At 48.6% G+C, this 24490-nt stretch overlaps 1 protein-coding gene across 8 annotated transcripts in view; it reads left to right on the top strand.

The window, feature by feature from the left end:
* The window catches only part of AK8 (adenylate kinase 8), a 116686-nt gene that overhangs the window by 70682 nt on the left and 21514 nt on the right, over positions 1–24490 (top strand). For 7 of the 8 annotated variants that reach the window (XM_036107852.2, XM_036107859.2, XM_078061972.1 and 4 more), the window contains one exon: positions 659–800. In XM_036107852.2, coding sequence (XP_035963745.2) covers positions 659–800 — 142 coding nt within the window. The other variant, XM_036107869.2, reaches the window with a different exon arrangement.

Here is a 24490-nt window from a genome sequence, read left to right as displayed (position 1 = left end):
AACATAGGACATTTAATGAGTCTGAGAAGAGAGGTATAAATTTCAGGAAAATGTCAATTGTGGTAATGTAAACAAGAGGCTTCTCGATATCTCATCCTCCATGAGACTGTATTGCAGTCTCTGGTTATAACTAGAGCTGTAATTCTTGAGATTTGATTCTAGACACCATGGAGGGGAGAACTAGAGGAAGGAGGGAAGCAAGTGTTGCTGTGCGTTGCAAATTAGCGGAGAGCACCCAGGGCACCAACACGGTCCCATTTGAGGAAAGCTAAACCTTCCCCTCGGGGCCTGGTGTGCTGCAAAAACTGGGTCCTGGGGGGACGGGGACTGTCCCCATATTGCTGGAGGGCTGGGAACTACCCTGGCGGCTGATGGGCATGGGATCTTGTCAAGGTCGGGGAGGGGTCAAGATCAAGGTCAAGGTCACCCAATGCTTTTCCCTTCTCAGGCAGCCGCGTTCCTCCAATTGCTGGGACCTTGGAGGGACCTGTGCACCCGCAGCCTCGTCCACCTAAACCCTACTCTTCACCAGTTCAAACCAGAGTCAAGGACGTTAGGAAACCCATGGGCCGCAGACTGCTGCCGTTCCTCAGACCCCTGTTGGGTCAGGAGCGGTGCCCAGGATGACGAGTGACCATTTGCCCTCCCTTCTCTGCAGTCCCTGACAGCATCATCATGAAGGTGCTGAGCCAGCGCCTGAGCCAGCAGGACAGCGTTCAGAAAGGGTGGGTGCTGCACGGCTTCCCGAAAGACCTGGACCAGGCACACATGCTGAACAGCCTGGGCTTCCAGCCCAACAGGTAAGCTGTCCCCCTCCAGGGGGGCCACAGCCCCGCCCACACTGCCTCCAGGAAGGTCCCTGCCACTGGGCACCCTGTCCCCAGGGGCTCAGCTGACAAGGTCCATCTGACAGCGTGCGGTTTACAAGAAGCCCAGGAACTCCTGAAGTGGAAGGTCTCGTAGACACCCCCATTCCCACCCACCGGCGGCATTTGCCCTGTGAACCAGGAGTCGAGCTTGGGTTCAGATCCTGGCTCTCACCTTGCTGGCCCTGAGCCTCCTCACCTGTGAGCCGTAGTCCAGCCAGCCTTGCCTTCCTCAGGGGATCGTTGTGCCAAGGCAATCAACGGGCGCTTCCTTCTATTGTTTCCGTACTTTGATTTTGTACATCGGAAACTTTGGTGCATCTGATAGTCATTTTCGTGTGGGAATGCAGTATGAGCTGAACACTTTTTCCCTAAGTTCCAAAACAAGTGTCTAAGGCTGTTGAATATTCTGTTCTTCATCTGTGAACTTGAACTTGAGAGCACACCAACATCGTGTATGTTGTGGAGGTAAACGAAGGGGATCCAAAGGAAAACAAGCACAGGCGCCTTAGCCAGGGCTTGCTCTGGGGAGGGAGTCCCCGCATCGCTTGGGTTTGGCAGAGGCTGGAGGGGGCGGCTGCGGGCATGTCCTGCCGGGGCTGCAGCCTGGGGCAGCGGACCTGGAATTGGGGCGCCCTGTGTGCTCGGCCCGGGGAACATATTTGGCTTTTCTCTGGTTGGTCCTAACCTGACCCTGCTGGTTATCGGGTGGCTCCTGGCTGTTTGGGGTCAATTGTTGCAGAAACTGTGATTTGGCTTAGGAGAGTTTTTAAGTTTCCAGGGAGTTGGCATTTCATTGTCTATTTCAACTCTAATTATTAGGTTTTTATTTTAGTGCAGAGTATGGAGAACTTTTGAAGTACAGCCTCTGATTTAAAAAAAAAAATTATAGAACTTTATTCTGTGGATGATTTTTCAATAGGTATTCGAAAAGATGGGTCTGTTTTATTTTATTTTTTAGAGATCGAGAGCACATGTGTGGGGAGGGGAGGGGAGGAGGGAGAGAATCTGGAGCAGACTCCACACTGAGCGCAGAGCTCGACGCAGAGCTCGATCTCACGATCCTGAGATCGCGACCTGAGTGGAAATCAAGAGTCGGACGCTTAACCGACTGCACCACCCAGGCACCCCTATACTGCATCTTTATGAATTCTTCTTGTTCTCTTACTTCCTGCACTTTTTGCTTTATATGATTTTGGGCCAGATTACGCAGTTCCTAAAGGCTTCCGTGAGCCATGTGTTCATTGTGAAAAGTCGTCTTGATGGGAGTGACTGTGACGGAACTGTTACTTAGCCACCATGTTCACTGCACCTCCCCTCCTCCTAACAACACTTCACGCCGGTACCCACGAGGCGGATTCGGTATCCCAGTCTCTGTCGCGGCCATACGGGGATGGCGGGGGTCCTGGCCACCGAGGTGCGAGCACACAGCCGTATGGTTCTTCCAGAAGACTGGCCCTCAGGGGCCAGCTGTGCCGGAAGGATCTCCTTCACGGTTCTTTTGCCTTTTCTTTCTTATTGTCTTTCCTGAAGTTAATAATCGCTGAAGACTCCCTTCGCCTCTCTCCCACGAAGGGAGATTGTCTCCACATCCCCCAATTTTCTTTTTCTTGGTTTACTACCTCGTTTTTGGTCAAGCACATCCATCAGTAGCTTCCCGAGAGAGGTTGCCTGGGAGGTAAATTTTTTGAGACTTGGCACATCTGAACCTACCTTCACACTTGCTGGGTAGTTTGGTTGGGTGAGGAATTAGAGAAAGATAATTTATTTATTTGAGAGAGAGAAAGAGAGAGCCAGCACGAGTGGGGTGAGTGGCAGAGGGAGAAGCAGGCTTCCTGCCAAGCAGGGAGCCCAGCGTGGGGCTCGATCCCAGGACGCTGGGATCATGACCTGACCCAAAGGGAGACAATTAACTGACTGAGCCACCCAGGTGCCCCGGGCAAGAAATTAACTAAAGTCACTCTCCCTCTGCAATTTTGAATTGCCATTAAGAAGCCCAATGCCAGTCTGATTCCTGATCCTTTGTCTGTGACCTTTTTTTCTCTCTCTGGAAGTTGGTAGGATCTTCCTTTTGTTCACAGCGTTCTAAAATTTCACTATAAAATTTCACTCATTTCTTTGGTATGGGTCTAATTTACTCCATTGTACCTGAGGTTAATCTGGGAACCTGTGTCCTTCAGTCCTGGGAAATTCTCTTCAATTATTTTGTTGATAGATTTCTTTTTGTCTCTCCTCTTCTTTCTTTCTTTCTTTCTTTCTTTCTCTTTCTTTCTTTCTTTCTTTCTTTCTTCTTTCTTTCTTTCTTTCTTTCTTTCTTTCTTTCTTTCTTTCCTTCCTTCCTTCCTTCCTTCCTTCCTTCCTTCCTTCCTTCCTTCCTTCCTTTCTCTCTCTCTCTCTCTCTCTCTTTCTTTCTTTCTTTCTTTCTCCCCCCTGTTCTCTGGAACTTATTATTTAGGTATTAGATCTCCTGGACTGGCCCTCTACATTTTTAAAAAATACCTTTTTTCTCTTTTATTCTATATCTTTAGTTTTTTGGTCTGCTCGTGTGTGTGATTGGTTTTATTTTGTCTTGCTCTACTTTCTCCAGTTCCTCAACTTTCTCTTCCAACCCTTCTATTGCATTTCTAATTGCATCTGTAGTGTTTATTTTTATAAATTCAAGAGCTCTTTTTTTGTTCTGTAAATGTTCCTTTTAAAGTTTCTTGATCTTGTCTCATGGATTATTCTATCTCTTGAAAACATTCGTTTTCAAGGAGGCTTGGTTCCCTTCCTACAGTGTCTGTTCCTATTGAGGCTGTGTGTGTCTTGATCTCATTCTTTCTCAGTGGATTCTTTTGTTTGTTTGATTGTTTTTCAGACATCGGGTTACCCTTGATGGTTTGCTCCTGTGTAAGAGTGGGGGACTAAGACGCTAATGGACAGGTGCATGGGTGGAGCCCATAGACTTTGTCTTCATGGAGAGGTGATCTCCTGGGGCCATCTGTGCAGAACCCTCCATCAAATTCCTCTGTCCTGCTCAGGTTCTGAGCCTCCTGCTGGAGGGTAGAGAGACCAAGGTCCAGGGGAGAAGCAGAGGGAGGTGGGAAGAGGTGTTGCGTGCCCAATGCCATTTGCACATGTTTTACCTGTTTCCCCTAATATCGGGACAGATACAAGCTCTCAGCTATGCTTGGCGCTCTTCAGCCCAAAGAGCCTGATTATACCTCCTCTAGAGAATAAACCTTCCATTTCCACCCAAGTCGAGAAGAGGCATTGGCTCAGCTAGGTGGAATGAGGAGGGATCTGGGGCTTAATGCCTTCTGAGATGAGTTTCATCCAGTCCTCCTGTGCCTGAGCCTTTTGAGGGTTTGCTGGTGACCCTGGGTTTTTCTCAGCGTTTCCTGCTGCTGACTTGGGATTTAGCCTTTGTGGGTCTCTGGAGCTGGTTGTCACGGGTCCGCCTGCTTTCCAGCCCCAGATGTTCTGTGGTTGTGTCCCCTTCCTCTGTTCTCTCCGTCGTGTCAGGTAGGCTTTCCTCTCCTGTCATTTTTTGTGGGGGCTTTGGGAGGAAACAGTTTGGGGCATGTTTCCACATGCCTTTCGGACCTGGAACTCAGCCCGTGGTCGCACTCGTGTGGCCCTCACTTTTACTTCCAACTACTTTGCTGCCCTTATTTTTTGTTGTCATGAGGACGGAATGAAATTAAGCTTAGTATTTTTTTATTCAACCTGCTTTTTTATTCCTTGAATAGTTGAAATTATCCCCCTTATTTTTGCCTTTATCACTTTATTTTATGCTTCATTATGGTTTCCTTTGTTTTCCATCTTTTTTTTTAAGTTTATCTATTTATTTTTTAGTAATCTCTACACCCGACCCAGGGCTCGAACTCACGACCCCGGGATCGAGAATCGCACGTTCCTAAGACTAAGCCAGCCAGGCACCCATCTTTTCTTTCTGGTCTGTGTTTCCTTTGACTTCTGTTCTTGAGATTGTTCTCCTCTCCCCTTCCCAACAATCCAGGCAGGAGGTGCTCTGGCTTGGGTCCTGCTGGTCTCCAGCATGGTTTGCATGTTTCACATATATGGTTGGGCTGTATTTCTCAATTCATCAATTTTCAAATGAAACAGAGTATCTTGACTCTGTCACATGGAAGAGGAAGGAGAAGGTGCTCCCCTGTGTGCTCCTTCCTCACCCCTGCCTGTCCATTCTCCGCTGCAGGGAGGGGGAGGTGGGGACAGCAACGTTCTCAAGTTGTTTAGTCCCAGTCTTCTTGACACGCTTTCTTATTTTTAAGATTACTAAGCGTTTCTTTAAAAAAAAAAAAAAAAGATTATATTTATTTATTTGACAGAGACACAGCAAGAGAGGGAACATAAGCAGGGGTAGTGGGAGAGCCCAATGTGGGGCTCGATCCCAGGACCCTGGGATCACGACCTGAGCCGAAGGCAGATGCTTAACGACTGAACCACCCAGGCGCCCCTACCAAGCATTTCTTTCTAGAAATATAAGAATCATGTTGTTTTTAGCAATAGTTACTACACTTGTGAGGTTTTAATTCTCTCTCTTCAAGTGGATTCAGATTTCAACACCAGCTGTTTACAGAATTCAGCCTCCCCATTTACCAATTTTGATTCATCTTTCCTTTGTCTTTTTTTTTTAAGAGTGAGTGGAGGGGCAGAGGGAGAGAGAGAACCTCAAGCAGACTCCACGCTGAGCACAGAGCCCAATGCAGGTGTTGATCCCACAACTCTGAGATCATGACCATAGCCGAAACCAAGGGTGTGAAGCTTAGCTGACTGAGCCACGCAGGCCCCCCTGCTCTTTCCTATGAAAGGACTGTCTTTGATTCATTTCAGCCAGGGTGCACACCTTTAGACTTCCTAACTTCTTACATATTTGAGAGTGCTTTTCTGTTATCTTTATTTGTGAACAACGTCTGGCAAAGTAAAGCACCCTTCAATCACATTTCTTGCCCGTCAGCATCCCATATTGTTTACACACCATCCTCTGATGTCTCTGATTCTGTAGCAATGCCTGGGGGCAGGGAGATGCTTTTCCGTTGTGGGTCGTGCGCTTCTTCTGTCTGGGTGCCCATGAGGTCTCACTCTCTCTCTCTCCCCTGAAGTTCATTTACGCTCGGCAGGCCCTAGTTGTACTTCTCTTGGTGAATTTTTCTGGAATGTTACTTCAGGAGGATATTCTTCTAGTACACATCTTACTATTTTCCTGGTTCACTTGCTTGGTTTTCTTCTCCAGGAAACCAATTATGTATATGTTGGATAGTTACCATCTCTTTTCCATAATTAGGATTTTTTTTCTTTTGTCTTCCTTTTTTTTTAAAGATTTTATTTTTGGGCGCGCCTGGGTGGCTCAGTCGGTGAAGCATCTGTCTTCGGCTCAGGTCATGATCCTGGGGTGCTGGGACCGAGTCCCATGTCCGGCTCCCTGCTCAGTGGGGAGTCTGCTTCTCCCTCTGCCTCTGCCCCCCTTGCTTGTGCTCTCTCTCTCTGACAAATAAATAAACAAAATCTTTTTTTAAAAGATTTTATTTATCTATTTGAGAGAGTGAGAGAACACGTGTGCAAGTGTGCAAGCAGGGGGAGGTGCAGAGGGCAGGAGAAAATCTCAAGCATATTCTACATCCAGCGTGGAGCCATACTCGGGGCTCGACCCCCCGACCCTGAGATCATGACCTGATCCAAAACCAAGAGTCAGGCACTCAAACGACTGAGGCCCCCAGGTGCCCCTAAGATTTTTTTCTAGTAGCTTTTATTTCTTGTTCTTTTCCTGTCTGTCCTTCATCATAACTTCAGCTAATTTCTATTGCATTACTTTCTCATTGCCCCTAGCTTTTAATTTCTGTAATGCTTTGATGTTTCCCTTCATTTTGCCCCTTAACTCTCTTAGCTTTCATTCATTTCCCCTTTGATTTCTTATGTCATAGAGCCTGTTCTTCCTAAATTATGCTGAGTATTGATAAATCTTTATTGAAAACGTGCTCATGTTTCCTGGAGTAATTTTTCTTCCAAAGGGTATTCATTGTCTCTCTCTATTTTCCCCCTTTTTTCTTTTCTTTTCTTTTTTTTTTTTAACTTCTATGACCCTTTTTGGCAGCATCTATCTGTGGGTCCCAAGATGGCTATATTTTGCAAACCGTTTGTCTTTGAATAACAGGCCTGTCTTTGGCCTAAGAGGAGCGTGAGTTGGTATATTAGTTTTGTTTCTATGGCTGCTATAACAAATCCCTACAAACTTGGTGGCTTTGACAACACAGATTTATGGTCAACCAGTGCTACAGGGCTAAAATCGATAGTCTGCAGGGCTGCGTTCCTTCTGGAGGCTCTGCGGAGGATCCGTTTCCTCGCCTTTTCCAGCTTCTGGAGGCTGCCCGCTGCCCTTGGGTCTTGGATCTCTTTATTTCCAAAGCCAACAACGTTGTACACGCTGACCCCTTTCTGTAGTCACATCTCCCTCTGGCCAGAGCTGGGGACTCTTCTCAGGTTTTAAGGACCAATGTGATTCGATTGGGCCCCTCAGGAAATCTCGATTTCTCTGAGCCCTGAGGGAGGAAACGGCCGTTTTATTTATTGACTCTCACACAGTGCCCGGACAGCAAGAACGACAGGGGAGGGCGCGGTGTTTCTTCAGAAGCACACGGGGAAGAATATTCAAGAACCTCTTTGATTGAGGGCAGGCTTGCAATATTTCTCCATTCAGCATGGAATAAAATCAGTTTCTAAAGACTTAATAAACAATGCTAATTTAATTTATTTGACCCCAGTGCAGAGGACAAGCAGGGAAAAAAAAGATGTTTGTTTACAACACAGATTTAATCTTGCACGCTGTTTTAATCACCTTTCCGTATTTCCCTCCCATCACCGAGGGTGTGTTCTCTCCTCCTCACATCTGACTATCCCATTCCCCCCACCTTAGCTTTCAATTAACATTTTTATGATTAATTCAGAAGGTAATTTTAGCCATAAACCTTCAAGTCCAGATATAGGCTAAGAAAGCGAGGAATATTCTAAAATGAGCCCACCTGGCACTGGGATGAATATCAGGGCTGTAATTCTGGTTCGGTTATGATGCCAATTACAAAGCACTCTAGCTGTGGTATTGCTGTTTTTGACACCAGGAGGAAATCTTGACAGAATTATAGCCTAGAAATCAATCTGGGAATACGATACAGAAATCTATAATTCAGATATGAAAACAATCTGCAAAGGCTCTTTTTTTTTAGGAGGGTTTGATGAAATTAGATTAAAATAAATTTACATATATATCAATTTTATTATTAAAATATATTCATGCTGGTAAATAGAGTTATTGGAGAAGGAGAAGCTGCTCTGTGTTGGACACAGAAATAGACCTCTCTGGCTTATTAGAAAACAAAGTTATTGTCTTCTTGTCAAATATAAATCTCTTCTCAGAGCTAATAAATGGATAGTGTTCAAACGCAATGTTTTGTTTGACTCCTACCTCATAAACCCATGGCACATAATACTAAATTATATTCCGCCATGCAGTATCAATCTCTGGATTCCAACATCACAGGGTGAGGGAAGCCAACCAAGTAATTGATGTGTTGCAAAGAAGGAGAAAAAGTTATTTGAGAACAAATAAAATGGGCTATAAAGTTTGTTAAAACGTAATAATAGTAAAAAAAAAAGGGGGGGGGAAGAAGAGGAAGAAGAAAGAAACAAAGAAAGAACTATCCCAGGCTGCATCCAGAAACCTACCCTCTGCCTAGCTGTAAAATAATTCATTTCATGCTGCAAGTTTGTAGCGCGGTCGTTCCCTTTAAAATTAATGTTTACTATAGAGAGGGAGTATAGGATTCTGATTGATGTTGGGAACTTTGCAATGTATCAGACAGGCTGGGTTTTTTTGTACCCTCCTTCCCTTCAGTGCCGCAGGGAGGGGCGGGGCAAGCTGTGGCCTTGACCGCCCCCACCCCTTGCACCCGGTCCTGTCCTGTCCTGTCCTGTCCTGTCCTGTCTGAGGGCACCGCCTGCCAGAGGTCAGAACTGCCGCCGCATCTCTTGCAAATCCCTGGGGAAGAGAGTAAAGGAGGGGATCCTGGCTCAGCCTGTCTCCCTCTTTCTCAGGGGACTAACTTTGGGGACTAGAAAGAAATCACCTAAGGGCCAGATTTCAGATTAGTTCCTTTGTGTCCCAGTTCGTTTTGTGCAAATTGGAAACTGCTCCATGGGTTCCTTTGAGAGTGTGGTGCTTTGGGATTTTTTTTCATTATTATTTTTTAAACTAGATGGTTGTGATGTCCCATGTCCAGAGGAGCTCAGAAGAGGTTGGGTTGTCCCTGGGAAGGCAGTGACCCATCTCCACTCCTTGCCTTTGGCTCCCACCTGGTTCTGGGTGTGTTGTTGGCTTTTGGTAAACACACAGCCCTTTCCTCCAGGGAGTGGGAGGGCAGACCACCGAGGGGAGCAGGGCTGGCCAACACCGGCGCCATGCCAGTAGGAGCTGGGAATCCCACACCCAAGTGCAGCCTCTGGAAGCTTTTCAGATTTCTGGGGGCCAGGCGCTTGAAGCCAGCCCTGGTGGCTGTGGCCAGGACATCTCTGCTCGGTGCTCAGGCCGGTCCCAGGCTACTCTGCTGGTCCTGCCAAGAATCCCCTTCTTTCTTCCTCTCCTTGTTCTCCTGTCCCCTCGTCTTGAATTGTCATCCTCATCCTGACAAGAACGATGATGATATCTGAGTGCCAATTACATGCCTTCTTTACATCTCACTTAATCCATTCAACAGACCCAGAAAGTAGGCTTGTTCAGTAAAAGGCACTTGGCTTGGAGAAGCATCAGACGACATAGAAGAGACCAGGCTTGAACCAGCTCTTTGCTCTGAACTGTTACTTTGTATCCTTTCTGCAATGTGATTGGCATTTATCCCAGCTGCCTAGCTTGAAAAAGCTACCTTTAATCTCAGTTTTCCTATCTGTCAAATGGGGCAATAAACTCTGCTCTTTCAACCTTCTGGCAGCACTGTCCTAGAAAGTAAATGGAATGAGTCTCTGTGTTTGATTTATAATTGGAACGTGCTGTTCGGATACAGGAAGCCGCTGTGAGCTGGCTCAGTCTGTGGTCCCCAACAGCTTCTCCTGGTGGGGCAAACTCTCATTCAAAATGTAGGACCGAGTTTCCCCTTCCATTCTCAAATGGGTATGCTGTAGATTCATCTACACGGTCAGAGGCGTGAAAACATGTATGGTAGTCACTCATGTGATTTTGAATTCCTGTTACATAAAAAGAAGCCAAAATGGCAAATATACTCAGAAGGGATGACCTTCAGGGACTAGTTGCTGTATCTACCCATAATGAGTTGGTACATATAACTTACTGTACCTAAAAATGTTTTTTCTCCAATAACAATCTTCCCCACGGAAGACCATTTAATGACTCGGGGTGGGCTGATCTCGGGGAAGGTGAGTCCTTAGTCAGCTGGTGCCATGTGTGATAGGAGAACAACCCAGAAATAGACCCAGACACAGTCTCCCTTTTGTCCAGAAGACCTTCGTGGGGCCAGGCAAGCTGGAAAATCACAGTTAGGGCCTTTAATGATGTCAATACACTGTTCTGCCAAATGCTGGTTTGATTTCTTGGTTTTGATGATGTTAAATTTTAGAGAATGGAATAAGATGGAATAAGATGGCATCATGAAAGTAAAAAACTGAACGGGCACGTCATTTCTCGGCCAGAGCTCTCTAATTTGATTTCAAAGCTTGTTCTTTTGAGTTCCATGTGACACTCTGCTCGGGGACAGCACAAAGAAACCCTTGGATAATGGCTTTGCCTTTCCTAGCGTGTTCCAAAGTGAGAAGGATGCTCCGATCTCTTGGGGGGACAGCAGTAGGACCCGAAAACAATTAAAATGCGAGATAGAGGGGATTTCTTGCCTTCCTCCACTCTCTCTTTTTTATTATCACTTGGTCCTTCCAGGAAGCTCTCATATCCCTGCAGCTGATCCTTACGTGGATTAGGGATAATAAACAGCCCATTAATGGAGGCCTGAACCAGGAAATGGAGTTGGAATCAGCAGCACAATTCCGTGGCTGACTGAGGTTAATAACTCCATTACTCCAGCTCTGTGCTGAGCTGCCCGCCGAGTGGCATGTTAGCCTTATCTTACTCCTCATTAATTGAGCTAATAGAACCCGAGTGACCCTGCCTCGCTGCCGTAGTCTGAGAGTTTACCAGACATGGGCTAGAATACATATCATTCCCCGTGTGCTCTGCGGGCGCCTTTGTTTTTGGAAGAGAGATCTCTCTTAAGGACTGGTTAGCTGCCAGACCCGTCCTAGCAGCAGAGTTGCTGCGCAGCTGTCCGCACCGGGTCCCCAGGTCCCGCCGACTTTGTTCTCCGGGGGCGGTGCGGCGAGGGCCTGCCCCTCAGGCAGAGGCTGCTTGGCTTTAGGGCTTTAGCTTCAAGCCCCACAGCTTTGGAGGAAGTAGCGATGGTCTCAACAGGGTGTCTGGGGTCAAGGGCGAAAAAGAAAGTGTGGCCCGTGTAGGGGGGATTAGGGGCGGACCACAGCCTTGCCTCTCTGGCTGTCCTCTGCCCTGCGACACTGGGCAGCTGCCTCTTTTGTGCCCATCTGCCTGCTCCGAAGGTGCCTGACAGTTCTTGGCACGGTTCTGACCACCCTGCTTCACGGCCCGTGGGCCAGTGGTCAAGGGCGCCACCTAACCTCTCTGAGCCTCAGCTTCCTCAACTGACAACAGGGGCAGTGGCCGGTAGGGCATCGGGTGGAAACGCTTGATGACATCGTGCAGGAAAGCACTTTGTGCAGAGCTGGCATTGCAGGGGCTCCATATGTTCAAACCGTGCTGATTCCTAAAGTACGGGGGACCCCGAGCCTGTCCATGGCGATCAGAGCTTCTGAAGAGAGATCGGAGCTCACCAAAATAGCAGATGCAAGGTTCTGTGGCCCCAAGGTTCTGTGGCCCCGGCTGGCTCCCTGGCTTCCGGGGACTGCTTCCCTCTGGTCAGGGGAAGGTAGTTCCTTGTTCCCGACGCTGCAGTGCGCTACGGGGGGCAGCAGAAAGATCCAGCAAATAGACAAAGACAAATCGCACTCTCGTTGGAGACGCCCTGGAGCCAGCAAGGAGGAAGATCTTCAGGCTAGAATAGCCTGGCAGATTGTATGGGAGCTGAGAAACCAACCTAAAAAAAATGGGGATTTTCATCACTGGTCCCCTGTTGTTTTTTACGATTTAAAGATTCTTTTGATGGCTGGACACAACACAGTGACACTCCGATGCAAGGCAGAACTTTTTGTTACTTACAGTTCCAAAAAGAAGCGGCTGCCACGCGGGGCCGTGCTGGGGGTTGCACTCTACGGATGGGCAAGAGCAGCTGAGCCGTGGAAGGCGGCTTCTGTATGGCGAGGGGGCGGGGGTAGCTGGGTTGGCTAATTTAAATAATTCGGGGAGCTCGGGGCAGAGGGGCTGTCCCCAGCTGGAGTGTGGGAGCCCCGTAAGAGGAGTGGTTGGAGTGGGGGCTCAGCAAGCTGCGTCACAGGGGGAATTGAGAGTTCCTAGCCAAGACTTCAAAACTGGGTCAAGACAGTGCTTATGAGACGTGTGTCGCCCCTGTCCTGTGTGGGGCGGACTGACCAAGCCAGCCTGGCCTAATTCCGCCTTCTCTACCTTCCACGGTCGAGGCGCGCTTTTGCTGACAAACTTGAAGAGGGGAGGCTCAGCCCAGAGGCCAGCCACCCCTGCAGCCCTTTCATCCACCGTGTGGCGGCCAGCCAGCGTTTCTGAAAGCACCTCCAGAGCGCGCCCCTGTGTCCTGGGGCTCTTGTACTGCCTCGTCCACGCTGTCTCATCCACCGGCCCCCATGCAGCACAGCCCCGCCCCCTCACCGTGAGATGGAGGCGTCATCTTCCCCGGGCCACCAGCTCGGGTTCCACGGTGCTTCTCACTGGCACCGGCGCCCAGGCCGATGGCACACCCTGCCCGCAGCTCTGAGAGCAGGGTTGTGCTTCCTTGTAGCAAACTTAAATCACAGCTGGTTCTGGGAATTTGGTGGCCGCGTTGGGGGTCAGAGGCAAGTTCAGGCAGTGATCCCCAGAGGCGGTGGCTGGGTTCACCCAGCCAGGAGCGCAGAAGGAGGTGCACCCCTGGGCCTAGAGCCCCGGGTCATGGCCAGTAATGGTGATGATAGGGCCACAGCCCACAGCCCCTGCAGCCGCAGATTTTAATCTTCCAGTAAATAAGAACTGAAGTGGAAAAAGGAAGGTTCTCCCATTATTTTCCTGCCTGGGGACTGTTGACATTTTACCACTTATTTCCAGTGTTTGTGTAAGAAAGTCTGGTGAGGATGATTCTGAGCAAATGTGGAAGGTCGGCGCTGCTTTTTTCCTGGGTTAAAACTTAGTTTATGACAGTCTGTTACTAGGTTTGTCGTCTGTCTTTGGGAGCATAAGAGCAATTACTTTTGAAGCAACGACATCAAAAATGTACATTACCTTTGAACCCTTTGCCTGCAGCCTCCGGGGTCTTTCGGAGGATAAAAATACAGTGAGCCTCCGGGGTCTTTCGGAGGATAAAAATACAGTGATTCCCAGAGAGAGCGCGAGCCCAGGCGACCACAGGTGTGGCTCTGCTGTCCCAGGTAGCAGCTCGGGATTCTGAAGACGCACTGCTTGTGTGGGTGGCCAGAAACCAGGGAAGCTTCCAGCCGGGAGCTGTCGAGAGCTGGTCCGCACTGAGTGTTTGAGGATCTTTAGGAAGAGACAGGGCAGACGTATAACAAGGGTTCTCGTGCCATTTTCTCGGTGGTAACTTAGTTAAAGACGGACACTAACAGTCTTACTGGAGTATATTGAAACTCCATTTATTTATTAAGCAGGTAAAAATGTTTTCCTCAGGATTTTCTGAGAGTACTCGGTGGTGCCTGCAGCGTGGGGTAGATTCCCTGCTGTCCCTAAGAGGTCTAGGAAAGATTTCCAGGGTCAGTTTGTACCCTCTAGGTTTAGCACAGTGTTCCGGGTAAATGTGTCATTTTGGGAGAAAGTAACAACTTTTCTCCATTTCCTGTTTCAGTGTCTGATAACCTTTACAGCCAGAAAACCCCCTCATGTCCTCCTCTCCTCTACCCCCACTGCCCTTCACTGGCAAAGCACATCTCAATCTCTTTCTCACCTGTGGATGCTAAGCTCTTATTAGGGGTCCGGTGGGTTTTACCCAACCAGTAACAGTCGGGCCTACGCCGGTGGTGAATAAGACATCGGAGAAGATCAACATGCCTTCCCCACCACGGTGATCAGAGATCCGGTGCAATCTCCATGCCTGGGTGGAGAATGACAGGTGACCTTTAACAGAGCAGAGCCCGGGGTAGTTGGCATTTGAGTCTGGTTCTGATGGAGATGCCCCCATTTTTGGCAGGTGCAATGCTCGACCGTTAGCTTAAAGTCATTTCCCTGAGAAAGGCAAGAGGCCAAGATGCGGGGGTGACTTGCAGAAATCATGTTTGTTTTTCTTTACCCAAAGGAGACTTTGGGAGACATCAGAGTGTATTTCAATTTTCCATCTTCCTTAGAGGCGTAAATAAAGTGCTGAACCAGTGAACCTACATTGTGCTGTCAAAGTCTGGGCCTCTGCCAGATTCAGGTGGCAGATGTCTAAAAGCTTGAAGCTCTCCTTCCTAAATATCACGGACATTATTTAATAAAAGGAAAACTTTTAAAGAAAGTCTTCCACAAATAGAAGTTCAGCTCTACTTTTTCCGAGATTGTGAAACTCTGGGTGTTGCTGCCTTGTTTGCTCTGAGGTTTCTGCGGATTCCAGACCCCACACCCCGCCCCCCGGGGGCAGGTGCTCTGGATCCCCCCTCCAACACCCTGTTGCAGCTCCTGGGCAGAGCCTGCATCCTGGGGCCCCGACATTGCCCCACCTTTCTCTCTTGGGCCTCCGTCTCATGAAACGTGGGTTCTAGATCCCAGGAGAGGGCTGCATGCCTCGAGAAAATGTCCCAGGGCTGCAATAATGAAGCCCCACAGACCCCCAGGGGGGCTTCAGTGACAGAAATGGATTTTCTCTACATTCTGGAGGGTGGAAGTCCAAGAGCAAGGTGTTGGTCTCCTCTGAGGCCTCTCCCCTCAGCCTGCAGGCCACCCTCTTGCTGCCAGTTCACATGGTCTTTTCTCTGTGCTCATGTGTCCCCAGGGTCTCTGGGTGTGTCCGCATTTCCTCCTGGTATAGGACACCAGATTGGGTTAGAGCCCGCCCTGATGGCCACTTCCTTAAAGATTCTGTCTCAGGGTCCCGGGGTGGCTCAGTTGGTTGGGTGTCTGACTTGTGATTTGGGCTCAGGTCATAATCTCAGGGCTGTGGGATCGAGCCCCGCATCAGGCTCCATGCTCAGCTTGGAATCTGCTTGTCCCTCTCCCTCTGCTCCTCCTCTCTCTCACTCTCCCTCTTAAATAAATAAATAAATAAATAAATAAAATCTTTTTAAAAAATAAATAAATAAAGACCCTGTCTCCACATACAGATTGTGAGGTACCGGGAGCTGGAGCTCAACATAGGAATTTTAGAGTGCGCACTCAGCACATAATGGCCTCCTGGGGCCTTTGCTGTGGCGGCCCGAGCAAACTCACACAGGTTCCTAGTGGGCCTCTCAATCACATCTTCATGGCCACCCCAGTAACAGCCAGGCATTGCTCAAGGAGCCCACGGCTTCCCCCAACGCCCCCTCCCACTCGTTGGCATGGTTTTCCATAGCTCCTGCCCGCGCCCCCAACCACGGCCAGAGCTCTGTGCTTTCAAAACCATGCATTTCAATCCCAGAAGGCCCCTGGGGACCATCTAGTGCATCCTCCAAATTGCACAGAGGGAGAAACTGAGGCCCAGAGAGACTAAGCAACTTGACTGAGGTCTCACTGTGAGTGAGTGGGGGCTGGAACCAGGCGTCCTGGCCCCAGGCTGGCTGTTGTCTTACTTAAATGCCATATTCTTTTTACCCATCCCAGCACAACAGGGTGGTGAGCCATTGCCCACCTTGCTGTCCTGCCCAGCACCTGAAGCCTTCCCAGGGTCCCCTTTTCCTTGGGAGGCGGGTGTACCTGGCGGTAGCTCCCCCCATGATTGCTTCATCCAGATGCCCCCCTTCTTGCAGAGCTCTGGGAGCATCCCCCTCTCCTCTCAACAATAATTAGCCTTGTAAGACTAATGGGCGAAATCGTGTCTAATTACCCTGTTGAAGGCCCAATTATGCGATTAACATTCGTGGGCTATAAGCTAATGATGAGAAGAGCCTCTCATTTGCATAGCATTAAGTTAATTGAACTGCCAGCCGAGGGGCGGATGGGGTGGCGACGGCAGGATTCTCTTTCTGGAAGGATACTAATGACCAGAGAGGATGGTTCACCTGACAGCTTTATTAATTAACAGCGATCTGATTACCTAGCAGGAGTGGCAAGTGGCAGTGGGCAGAAAGGCTCGGCTTTGTCACAAATGGGAGATGGGGGCCCTGTCTGCTGATTTTTCTTCCCAGCGCTTGGCTGTGTTAGAGGCAAGCTCATGATTGCCTCAAAGAACCATTTTAGAAAACTCTTCCTGCAAAATCTTGCTCAGGCCCTTCTGTTACGTGCTCCCAGCACAGTTCCTCCACTCGCTTTATCATTTATTCTCTCTTCTGTTCGTTCCACTGACACATAGAGAGCTTCTTCAGAGCAAGGCTGGGCCCCCTGCCTAGGGAGTGTTCGTGGGATGGGTTCTACTTGGCTAGAGGCTCCCAGCTTCCCCCAGGGGTTTCGGACTCAGCATGGTGTCACCCTTGCAGTTGGTGAATGTCAGCAAAGAATCTCAGACTTGGAAGAATCCTTGGAGATCACTGGTTGAGGTCCCTTATTTTACCCCCCATAGAATGGGGGCTCAGAGAGGACGAGAACCTGGAGCTGTCGTCCGAGGCAGGGAGTGGTGGGGCGGGGTGGGTGCCGCTGGCCCTGCCCCGCATCCCCTGCCCCCAGAACTGCTCTGCCTTTTCGGCCCCTCCCTCAACCCCTGTGGATGGCATGCTGAGTTCTTACATGTTATCCCCTGGGGGAACTTGCCTGGAGCCCCTCCCATGTGCTCCCCATCCCCTCACTTCTCCCTCATGGCACTTGCCCGCTGGCCTGTATTTCTTCTCCATGAGACAGAGACTGTACTTTGCTCACAGCTTAGGTGATTGAACCAACTAAGGAACCATGAAAGTGGTATGTGGCTGGACTAAAACCCAGGTTGCTCTCCAGTGAATTTTAAAACAAAGAATTTGTGGGTGCCTGGGTGGCTCAGTTGGTTAAGCGTCTGCCTTCGGCTCAGGTCGTGATCTCAGAGTCCTGGGATCGAGCTCCGCATCGGGCTCCCTACTCAGGGAAGGAGGCCGCTTCTCCCTCTCCCTCTGCTGCTCCCCCCAACTCGTGCTCTCTCTCTCTCTCAAATGAATAAATAAAATCCTTAAAAAAAAGAATTTTTTAAACAAAAAATAAAATCATGTATACATCTATATGTAACTTGCTCTTTCACTTAGTAAAATATTGTGGACATCTTTCTCTATCATTACATAAAGCTACAACTCATTAAATGTTTGTAAAGTATACATTTTACAAATATTACATAGAAACAGTTTATGTACACTGTTACATAGTCCAGATGTATCATAATGCATTTAAATGCCCTCTGGCAGATAGTTTTTTCCAGTTTTTTTCTGTTACAAACAATACAGCAACAAGCAGCACATACAGTCTTTGTCCCTTTGTTTTGGTCTTCTTAGGAAACATTCAAGGAATGGCAATGCTGGGCCATTGGGTTGCAACTAAAAAGTTAATTTAATTTTTTAACTGAAAGGAGTCAGAAATTGAAAGAGTACCAGTGGATAGCCAGTGAAAAAGAAATCTCAAAAGAAGAACAACTGAAAATTAATCATCTAAGCCTCTGACTTAGGTTAAAAAGATAATAAACACAAAAGTGGCAGGAAAGAGACCATAGGAATAGAAATTAGGAATGTAGAAAACAAACTGACAACAGAGCCAAAAGTTTGTTGTCTGACCAAATCAATGAAATCGACACACCTCTGGCAAGATAGAGAAGGTACAGATAAACAACATTTGACATAAAAAGGGGACATAACCATAAATATAAAATATTATGAACAACTTTATGACCATAAATCTAGAAACATAGACAAGATGGATAAATCCACGGGGCGGGGTGGGGTGGTGGTGTTCTTGCCAGTATTGACATAAGAAGAAATAGAAAATCCAAATGGTCCTATAACTATTACATGCATTGAATCATAACAGTGAGACCTTCCCCTGTCCCACCAAACACTCTTACATATGAACGCTTGTGGCAGCACGGTGTGTGATAGCAAACACCTTCTCAAAGGTGAAGAAGATCCTGGGTGAATTGCAGCAAGCCACATAGCAGTGCACTATGAAGCAACAGAAGGGGATGGACTACAGCTGTGCATATCAATGTGGAGGGATCTTAGAAAAATAATTCTGAGTGCAAATGCAAGAAGAAGAACATATTTAGCACAATATCAAAACAAGCAAATTAAGCAATGCATTGTTTAGGTACTCTTATGGGTCTTTAATAATTCATGACAGCGTTTTCTTTGGTGGCAGAATAGACAGATGGTATTGATTAGGAGCATCTAGAGCATTTCATCAGTACTAGAGTGATGCATTTCTTAGGTGGGTCCATGGGGTTGGTTTTATTTTTTTATTTTTTTATTTTTTTAAAGATTTTATTTATTTATTTGAGAGAGAGAATGAGACAGAGAGAGAGAACATGAGAGGGGGGAGGATCAGAGGGAGAAGCAGACTCCCTGCTGAGCAGGGAGTCCGATGCGGGACTCGATCCCGGGACTCCAGGATCATGACCTGAGCCAAAGGCAGTCGCTTAACCAACTGAGCCACCCAGGCGCCCCGGGTTGGTTTTATTTTTTAAGATTTTATTTATTTATTTATTTGAGAGAGAGCATGAGTGGGGGGAGGGGCAGAGGGACAGGGAGAGAGAATCTCAAGCAGACTCTGTGCTGAGTGTGGAGCCCGATGGGGGGCTCGATCTCAGGACCCTGAGATCATGACCTGAGCCGAAACCAAGAGTTAGACGCCTAACTGTCTGAGCCACCTGGGTGCTCTATGGGGTTAGTTTTAATATATATAAGAATGTATCTACCTGGATATAAATTTTTTCAAGAACACAGTCCTTGTTTTATTCACCAATATATCTCAAGCTCCTAAAATAATAATGTCTGGCACAGAGTAGGTGCTCAACAAGTATTTGTGGACTGAATGACTATATGTTACATAACTTATTTTTATATGTCAAAACGTGTCAAGATTAAAAATGGGGGAATACTAAGCTTTCTTTTCTTTCTTTTTTTTTTTTTTTAAAAGATTTTATTTATTTATTTGACAGAGAGAGACACAGCGAGAGCAGGAACACAAGCAGGGGGAGTGGGAGAGGGAGAAGCAGGCTTCCCACCGAGCCGGGAGCCCGATGCGGGGCTCGATCCCAGGACCCTGGGATCATGACCTGAGCCGAAGGCAGACGTTTAACGACTGAGCCACTCAGGCGCCCCCTACTAAACTTTCTTTTCATCCCAGACTTCTACTCCCTTCCCTAGAAGCAACCACTGTTCATAGTTTATTGGGTATCCTAGAAAATTTCTCTGCATCAATAGATAAGAGATAAACATATGCTTTTATTTTCTATAGATGGAGACATACTACACACTCTGCTTACTGTCTTTTCTCGAAATGCTGTCCCTGGAGATTTTTTTCATATAGCACTCCTCATTCTTTTTAATGGCCATGTAGTCTTCCAGCCTGTGACTATGCAGTCATTTCTTTAACCAGGTCCCTGTTGAGAAGCATTTAGATTGTTTTCTTTCTTTCACTTTGCAAATAGTGCTACAGTAAATGTATGTAGGGCTCTGCATATTCGGAAGACTCTCCCTACAGAGTAAAATCCTAGAAGTGGCATTGCTGAATTGTAACTGCATTTTTATTTTCAGTGGGCACTACCAAAGTGCCTGAGAGCTCCTAATTTACTGGTGGAGACAAAACATTGTATGACCAAAGGTGGTGTGTGCTTTGGGAACAGCTAGGCCATCCAAGGAACAAAGGTTTCATTTAAGTTTGGGACTCCAGAGGACACCTAGACAGCAACATGGGTGGTGGCTCTGGAGCCGCCCAGGTTCACGGTATGGTTCAGTGAAATGCACACCTGCTCAAGCTATGAAAAATGCTTGACGTCATGTAGCTGAAGTTTTAGGGAGCATATGTTTTTCTTAGGATCAATAATGGATTTAATGTATGCCTAAATGTTTCCTTTTAAGAATGGTTGTATTGCCCACAGCGGTTACTTTCTGATTTACATGTAGAGTATGTAAGTAATGACAGTTATTTCAGTTTTTAGCTTTGAACCACAACTCAAACATGACAGGCTTATGAATGAACATAAAGGCCAATCATGAAAGAAAGTCATTCTCGAAAGACCTGTGCTGCCTCCTTAAGAGGCTGGAAGCTAATCTCAGCACCTCTGCCACATAGAACATGGAGAGCTGCCTTGCAATGGGGGTGGGTCCTAGACATTTAGCCTTTAGGAAGACAAGTACCTGGAAACTCTGCCCTTGGCTCTCAGGCTGCCCATCCTGTGGCCGGGTGAGAGAAGCATGCCAGGATCACCCGTCCTTTGTGAGAGCAGACACACATCTGGGAAGAGCGTGGACATCAAGCCCCATCTGGAAGCAGGTCCACTCAGTTCCCCAGGGACCAACTGCTGGCTGTCATTGCCATGGCATTTTCTAGAAATGGTAGGTTTAGTGTTAAAAGCAGGAGCTTTGGAGTCAGAGACAAGAGTTTGCGAATTGGTGTCTGTTGACAGTTGCTTAGTGAGCACGTGCTATGTGCTGGGACGGTGAGCAAGACAGCAGCTTAGCCTCGGGGGAGGAGCCCTGCTCTAGAGGAGGAGATGAACAGTAAACAAGTTGATTATAACAGACTGCTTTACTGAGCTCTGAGGCCCCACAGGTGTGTGGGGAGCTGCTGCGAGTAGTTCAGAGGAAGCAGAGGGAACAGAAGGGCAAAGGCCCAGAGATAGGAGCTAGCTCCATGTCCTTCTGGTCACTTCACCTTGCTTCGTTTGCAAAGCAGAATTGATAGCATACATGGTGTAAAGTCACCATTAGGTCCCATGAGGGAGTATAGGTAGATGTGAGTAATAGACTATTCTTGTTACAGGCTTGGTGAACTGCTCTTCCCTCTATATTTTGCAGAGGACGCCCCCAGGCACAGCCCTGTGGTTCAGTAAGAGAGTTGAGCCAACCTTTTTTTCTTTTTTTAAGATTTTATTTATTTGTCAGAGAGAGAGAGAGCACAAGCAGGGGGGAGCAGCAGGCAGAGGGAGAAGCAGGCTCCCTGTTGAGCAAGGTGCCCAATGTGGGACTCAATCCCAGGACCCTGGGATCATGACCTGAGCCAAAATCAGGAGTTGGACACTTAACCGACTGAGCCACCCAGGAGCCCCAAGGCAGTCTTCCCTCTTATTTCATCTAACTTCTCATATGGCGGATCTTTCTCTCCCAGAGATGGTGGATTGGAGATGGCCTCACTGGAGGAATGAAGACGGCGGGGGGGCGGAGGGGGAGAGGCCCTCCTGAGCTTTGCCTTTTGCTCTGGAATCCTCCCACCATGCCAGTGGGCTGTGGAGATTTCTCTCCTGCCGTGGTGGCATGTCATTCAGTTTGGCTGCCCCTGGACACGTGGTCAGCTGTCACTTGCTTGGTGACCACAGCAACTGCTATGGTGTCACGGAGACAAACGTAGCACCGAACTGGAATTTGACGGATCTGAAATTATGTGTTTAGCTCACAGTTGGTAGAGAGTCCTCATAAAAGCTTGATCATGATAGAGAGGCTAGTAAACATTTGAGAACATAAATATTTCGGGGAGGAAATGGCTCCGTGAAACATTTAGTTGTGGAGTAGTTAGGAGAATAGAGAAAATCAGCCGGGCCAAACTCTCCAGATACCAATCTGGTGAGTTATATATGTAGGGCTGGTAATGATCTTGAGTGAGCCATTTTATGGGTGTGCAGACGTTAATTTGATGAGTACATGCACGCAGGGCTGCCCCGCCTTGGGTAACTGCATCACACCAGGCATCGAGCTGTTTGCCCTTCAGATATCTGCACCGAGGGGGTAGAGGTGCAGCAGGCTGGGGAACGGGTCTGACTGACCTATCTGGACGCTGGTGGAACATAGCACTGAGTCAGCCACAAGCAGCCAGGTGTGCACCAGGATGTGCGGGGGAGGCTGCCTGGGTGGAGAAAACAGGCCTGGAAACCCCTGACCTCTTGTGGTCCCTGCGGCCAGCAGCTGTGTGGATAAGAAATAGCCCCTGCCCACCCCCCGCCCCCCCGCCCACTAGGTACAGTAGTTAGGGGCCCAGACTGGCCAGGTTCAAATCCTGCTTTGCCATTTACAGGACCTTGGGCAGGTCACTTACCTTCCATACACAGTGGGCATGATGACAGTGGTGTGAGTGTGGTAAGAAATAAATTAGGTGATAAGTGTCAGGTGCGTACAGAAGCCCCAAAGATGGGACGATCATCACCCTCTCGCTTAGCCAACAGGATTTTGGAAGTCAATGTCAGCAGGGTGCCCACGAGTCTGGTGAGAAGGTGGTTGAGGTTCCCTTTACATTTTTGGAGTGTGGCCCCTGACAGCTGATCCCCACCTACCCCCCGCCCCCGTCCTCCATGTGGCAAGACATGGATTCGTGGTTGGTGGAGAGGGGGCTTAAAAGGAACTTGTTACCAAGAACAGTGAAAGTTTTAAAGTATGCAAATTATTTACCTAACATTTTTGTAGGTTTCAGGCTGCCCCCCCCCCCAAGCCCGGCTCTGCTTTTGGGAGCAGAGCTCCACACCCTGAGGACCCCTCTAGGAGACACCATGTGCTGAACATCATCCTTTGTGTAGCTGCTGAGGAAGGCAATTAGCTTGAGCTACCGGCCTTGAAGCTTTCTCTTTAGAATCTGGGAGCTTCTTTTTGGGAGGGTGATTCTTCTCTACATAAGAACAAGCCACTGCTTTGGTATTTCCTAGGAGAGGAAAACAAAGGGAAACAATTGAAATGGACCAGTAGGCGGCTGGAGAAAAAGAACTTTTGTCATGTCCGTAAAGGTGGCCGTGAGAGAAAAAGTCACAGGAGACTGAGGAATAAACCTCTCTCCTTGGCGATCTTTGAGTGGTGGAGCCCATCGTTGGTCCGAGGCCATTCCGCCCGCGGAACTGATGTGCTCTGGGCTCTCTCTGCCAGGGAGTGCTTCACTGTAACCGTGCCCAGGACTGCTGCTCCTGCAGCTGGGGGCTGTGGATCTCAGCGACGGGAAGGTCGTTCAGTCACTCAGCAAACTCTGGTTCAGCCCTGGGATGGGTGTTATGTGCACACGGTGCAGGCTCTGGAGATGCCAAGATGAATGAGGGGTGGTCCTGCCTCCTGCGGTCCCTTCCCCGCCCCCACCCAGGTCCGCGGTTCAGAAGGGGATCCAGAACGCAGACCACAGCAGTGTCTCCTGGGGAGCTTCTCGGGGTGCAGGGTAGGGCTCGCAACACCAAGAAGACACCCCCCCCCCCGCCAAGATAACAATGGAGGGGAAGAGGGTGCAGAGCACACCCTGGCACTTCAGCTCCCTGACACGTGGAAAATAGGAAAAGGTGTTAAATATTTCAGACAACCAGGTTGTAATCCAAAGGTCCTGGCAGGACAGTGAGTGCTGGCTCCTGTTAGCCGAAGGGCAGATGCTGATAAAAATATCAGCAAGGAATGGCTAATCGGGTCAGCGGTAATGTTTTGGCCATAAGGCCTTTTTTCTTAAGTGGTTGGAGAAAAATGGAATCAAATTGGAAACTGTTGGACCTGATGTGAGCCGGCGTGGCGGGGGAGGGGGAGGAAAAGCTGCATTTGGTCCCCTGTGTGGAGCAGGCACAGGACCGGGCAGTGGGGAGCGGCCACTGAGACGATGCCATGGGAGGGGTGAGCAGGTCAAGGCTTGACCCCAGACGGACACCTGCTCGTGCAGGGGGCGGGGCTAACGGCACACTCCCGTCCAATCAGGGGGAGGGAGCAGCCCACGCCGTTGCCTCATTTGCATGCGAACTGTGCTTCCAGGAAAACTTAATCCAAATCGTCCTTGAGTCGGTGCAGATGGAGGGAGCTGGGTGCCCCCTCCTCTGCTGTCGCGCCCTCCTGTCGCCTTGGACCCAGCTCGCATGGCAGTGAGCAGACCTCGCGCTGGGGCCCCGTTTGTATCTGCCGTTCCACTCAAAGAGAATGAAATGCAAATAGCCATTGCTCTTTTGAACAGAAATACGTCTTCTGCCTGCTCCTGGCCCAGGTCCTGCAGAAATATCACAGAACGTAACCTGCTCAGCGCTTCCCGTTTCCCGACCCCCACCTTCTGCCATCCTGAAGTAGGTGCCGCAGAGATGCGTCCGTATCCTTGCTTCCCCCTTCCCCAATTTTGTGCTGAGCTGGGTGGGTCCTCAGGGAGCTGCAAACCGAGTGTGCCCTCGGTGGGTTCTTTAGAGAGAGGAGCCCTTCTCAGCTGCACTCATCCAGGC

Source organism: Halichoerus grypus, chromosome 14 (genome assembly GCF_964656455.1).
Source record: "Halichoerus grypus chromosome 14, mHalGry1.hap1.1, whole genome shotgun sequence".
NCBI lineage: Eukaryota > Metazoa > Chordata > Mammalia > Carnivora > Phocidae > Halichoerus > Halichoerus grypus.
This window is presented reverse-complemented; position numbering and strand designations above follow the sequence as displayed.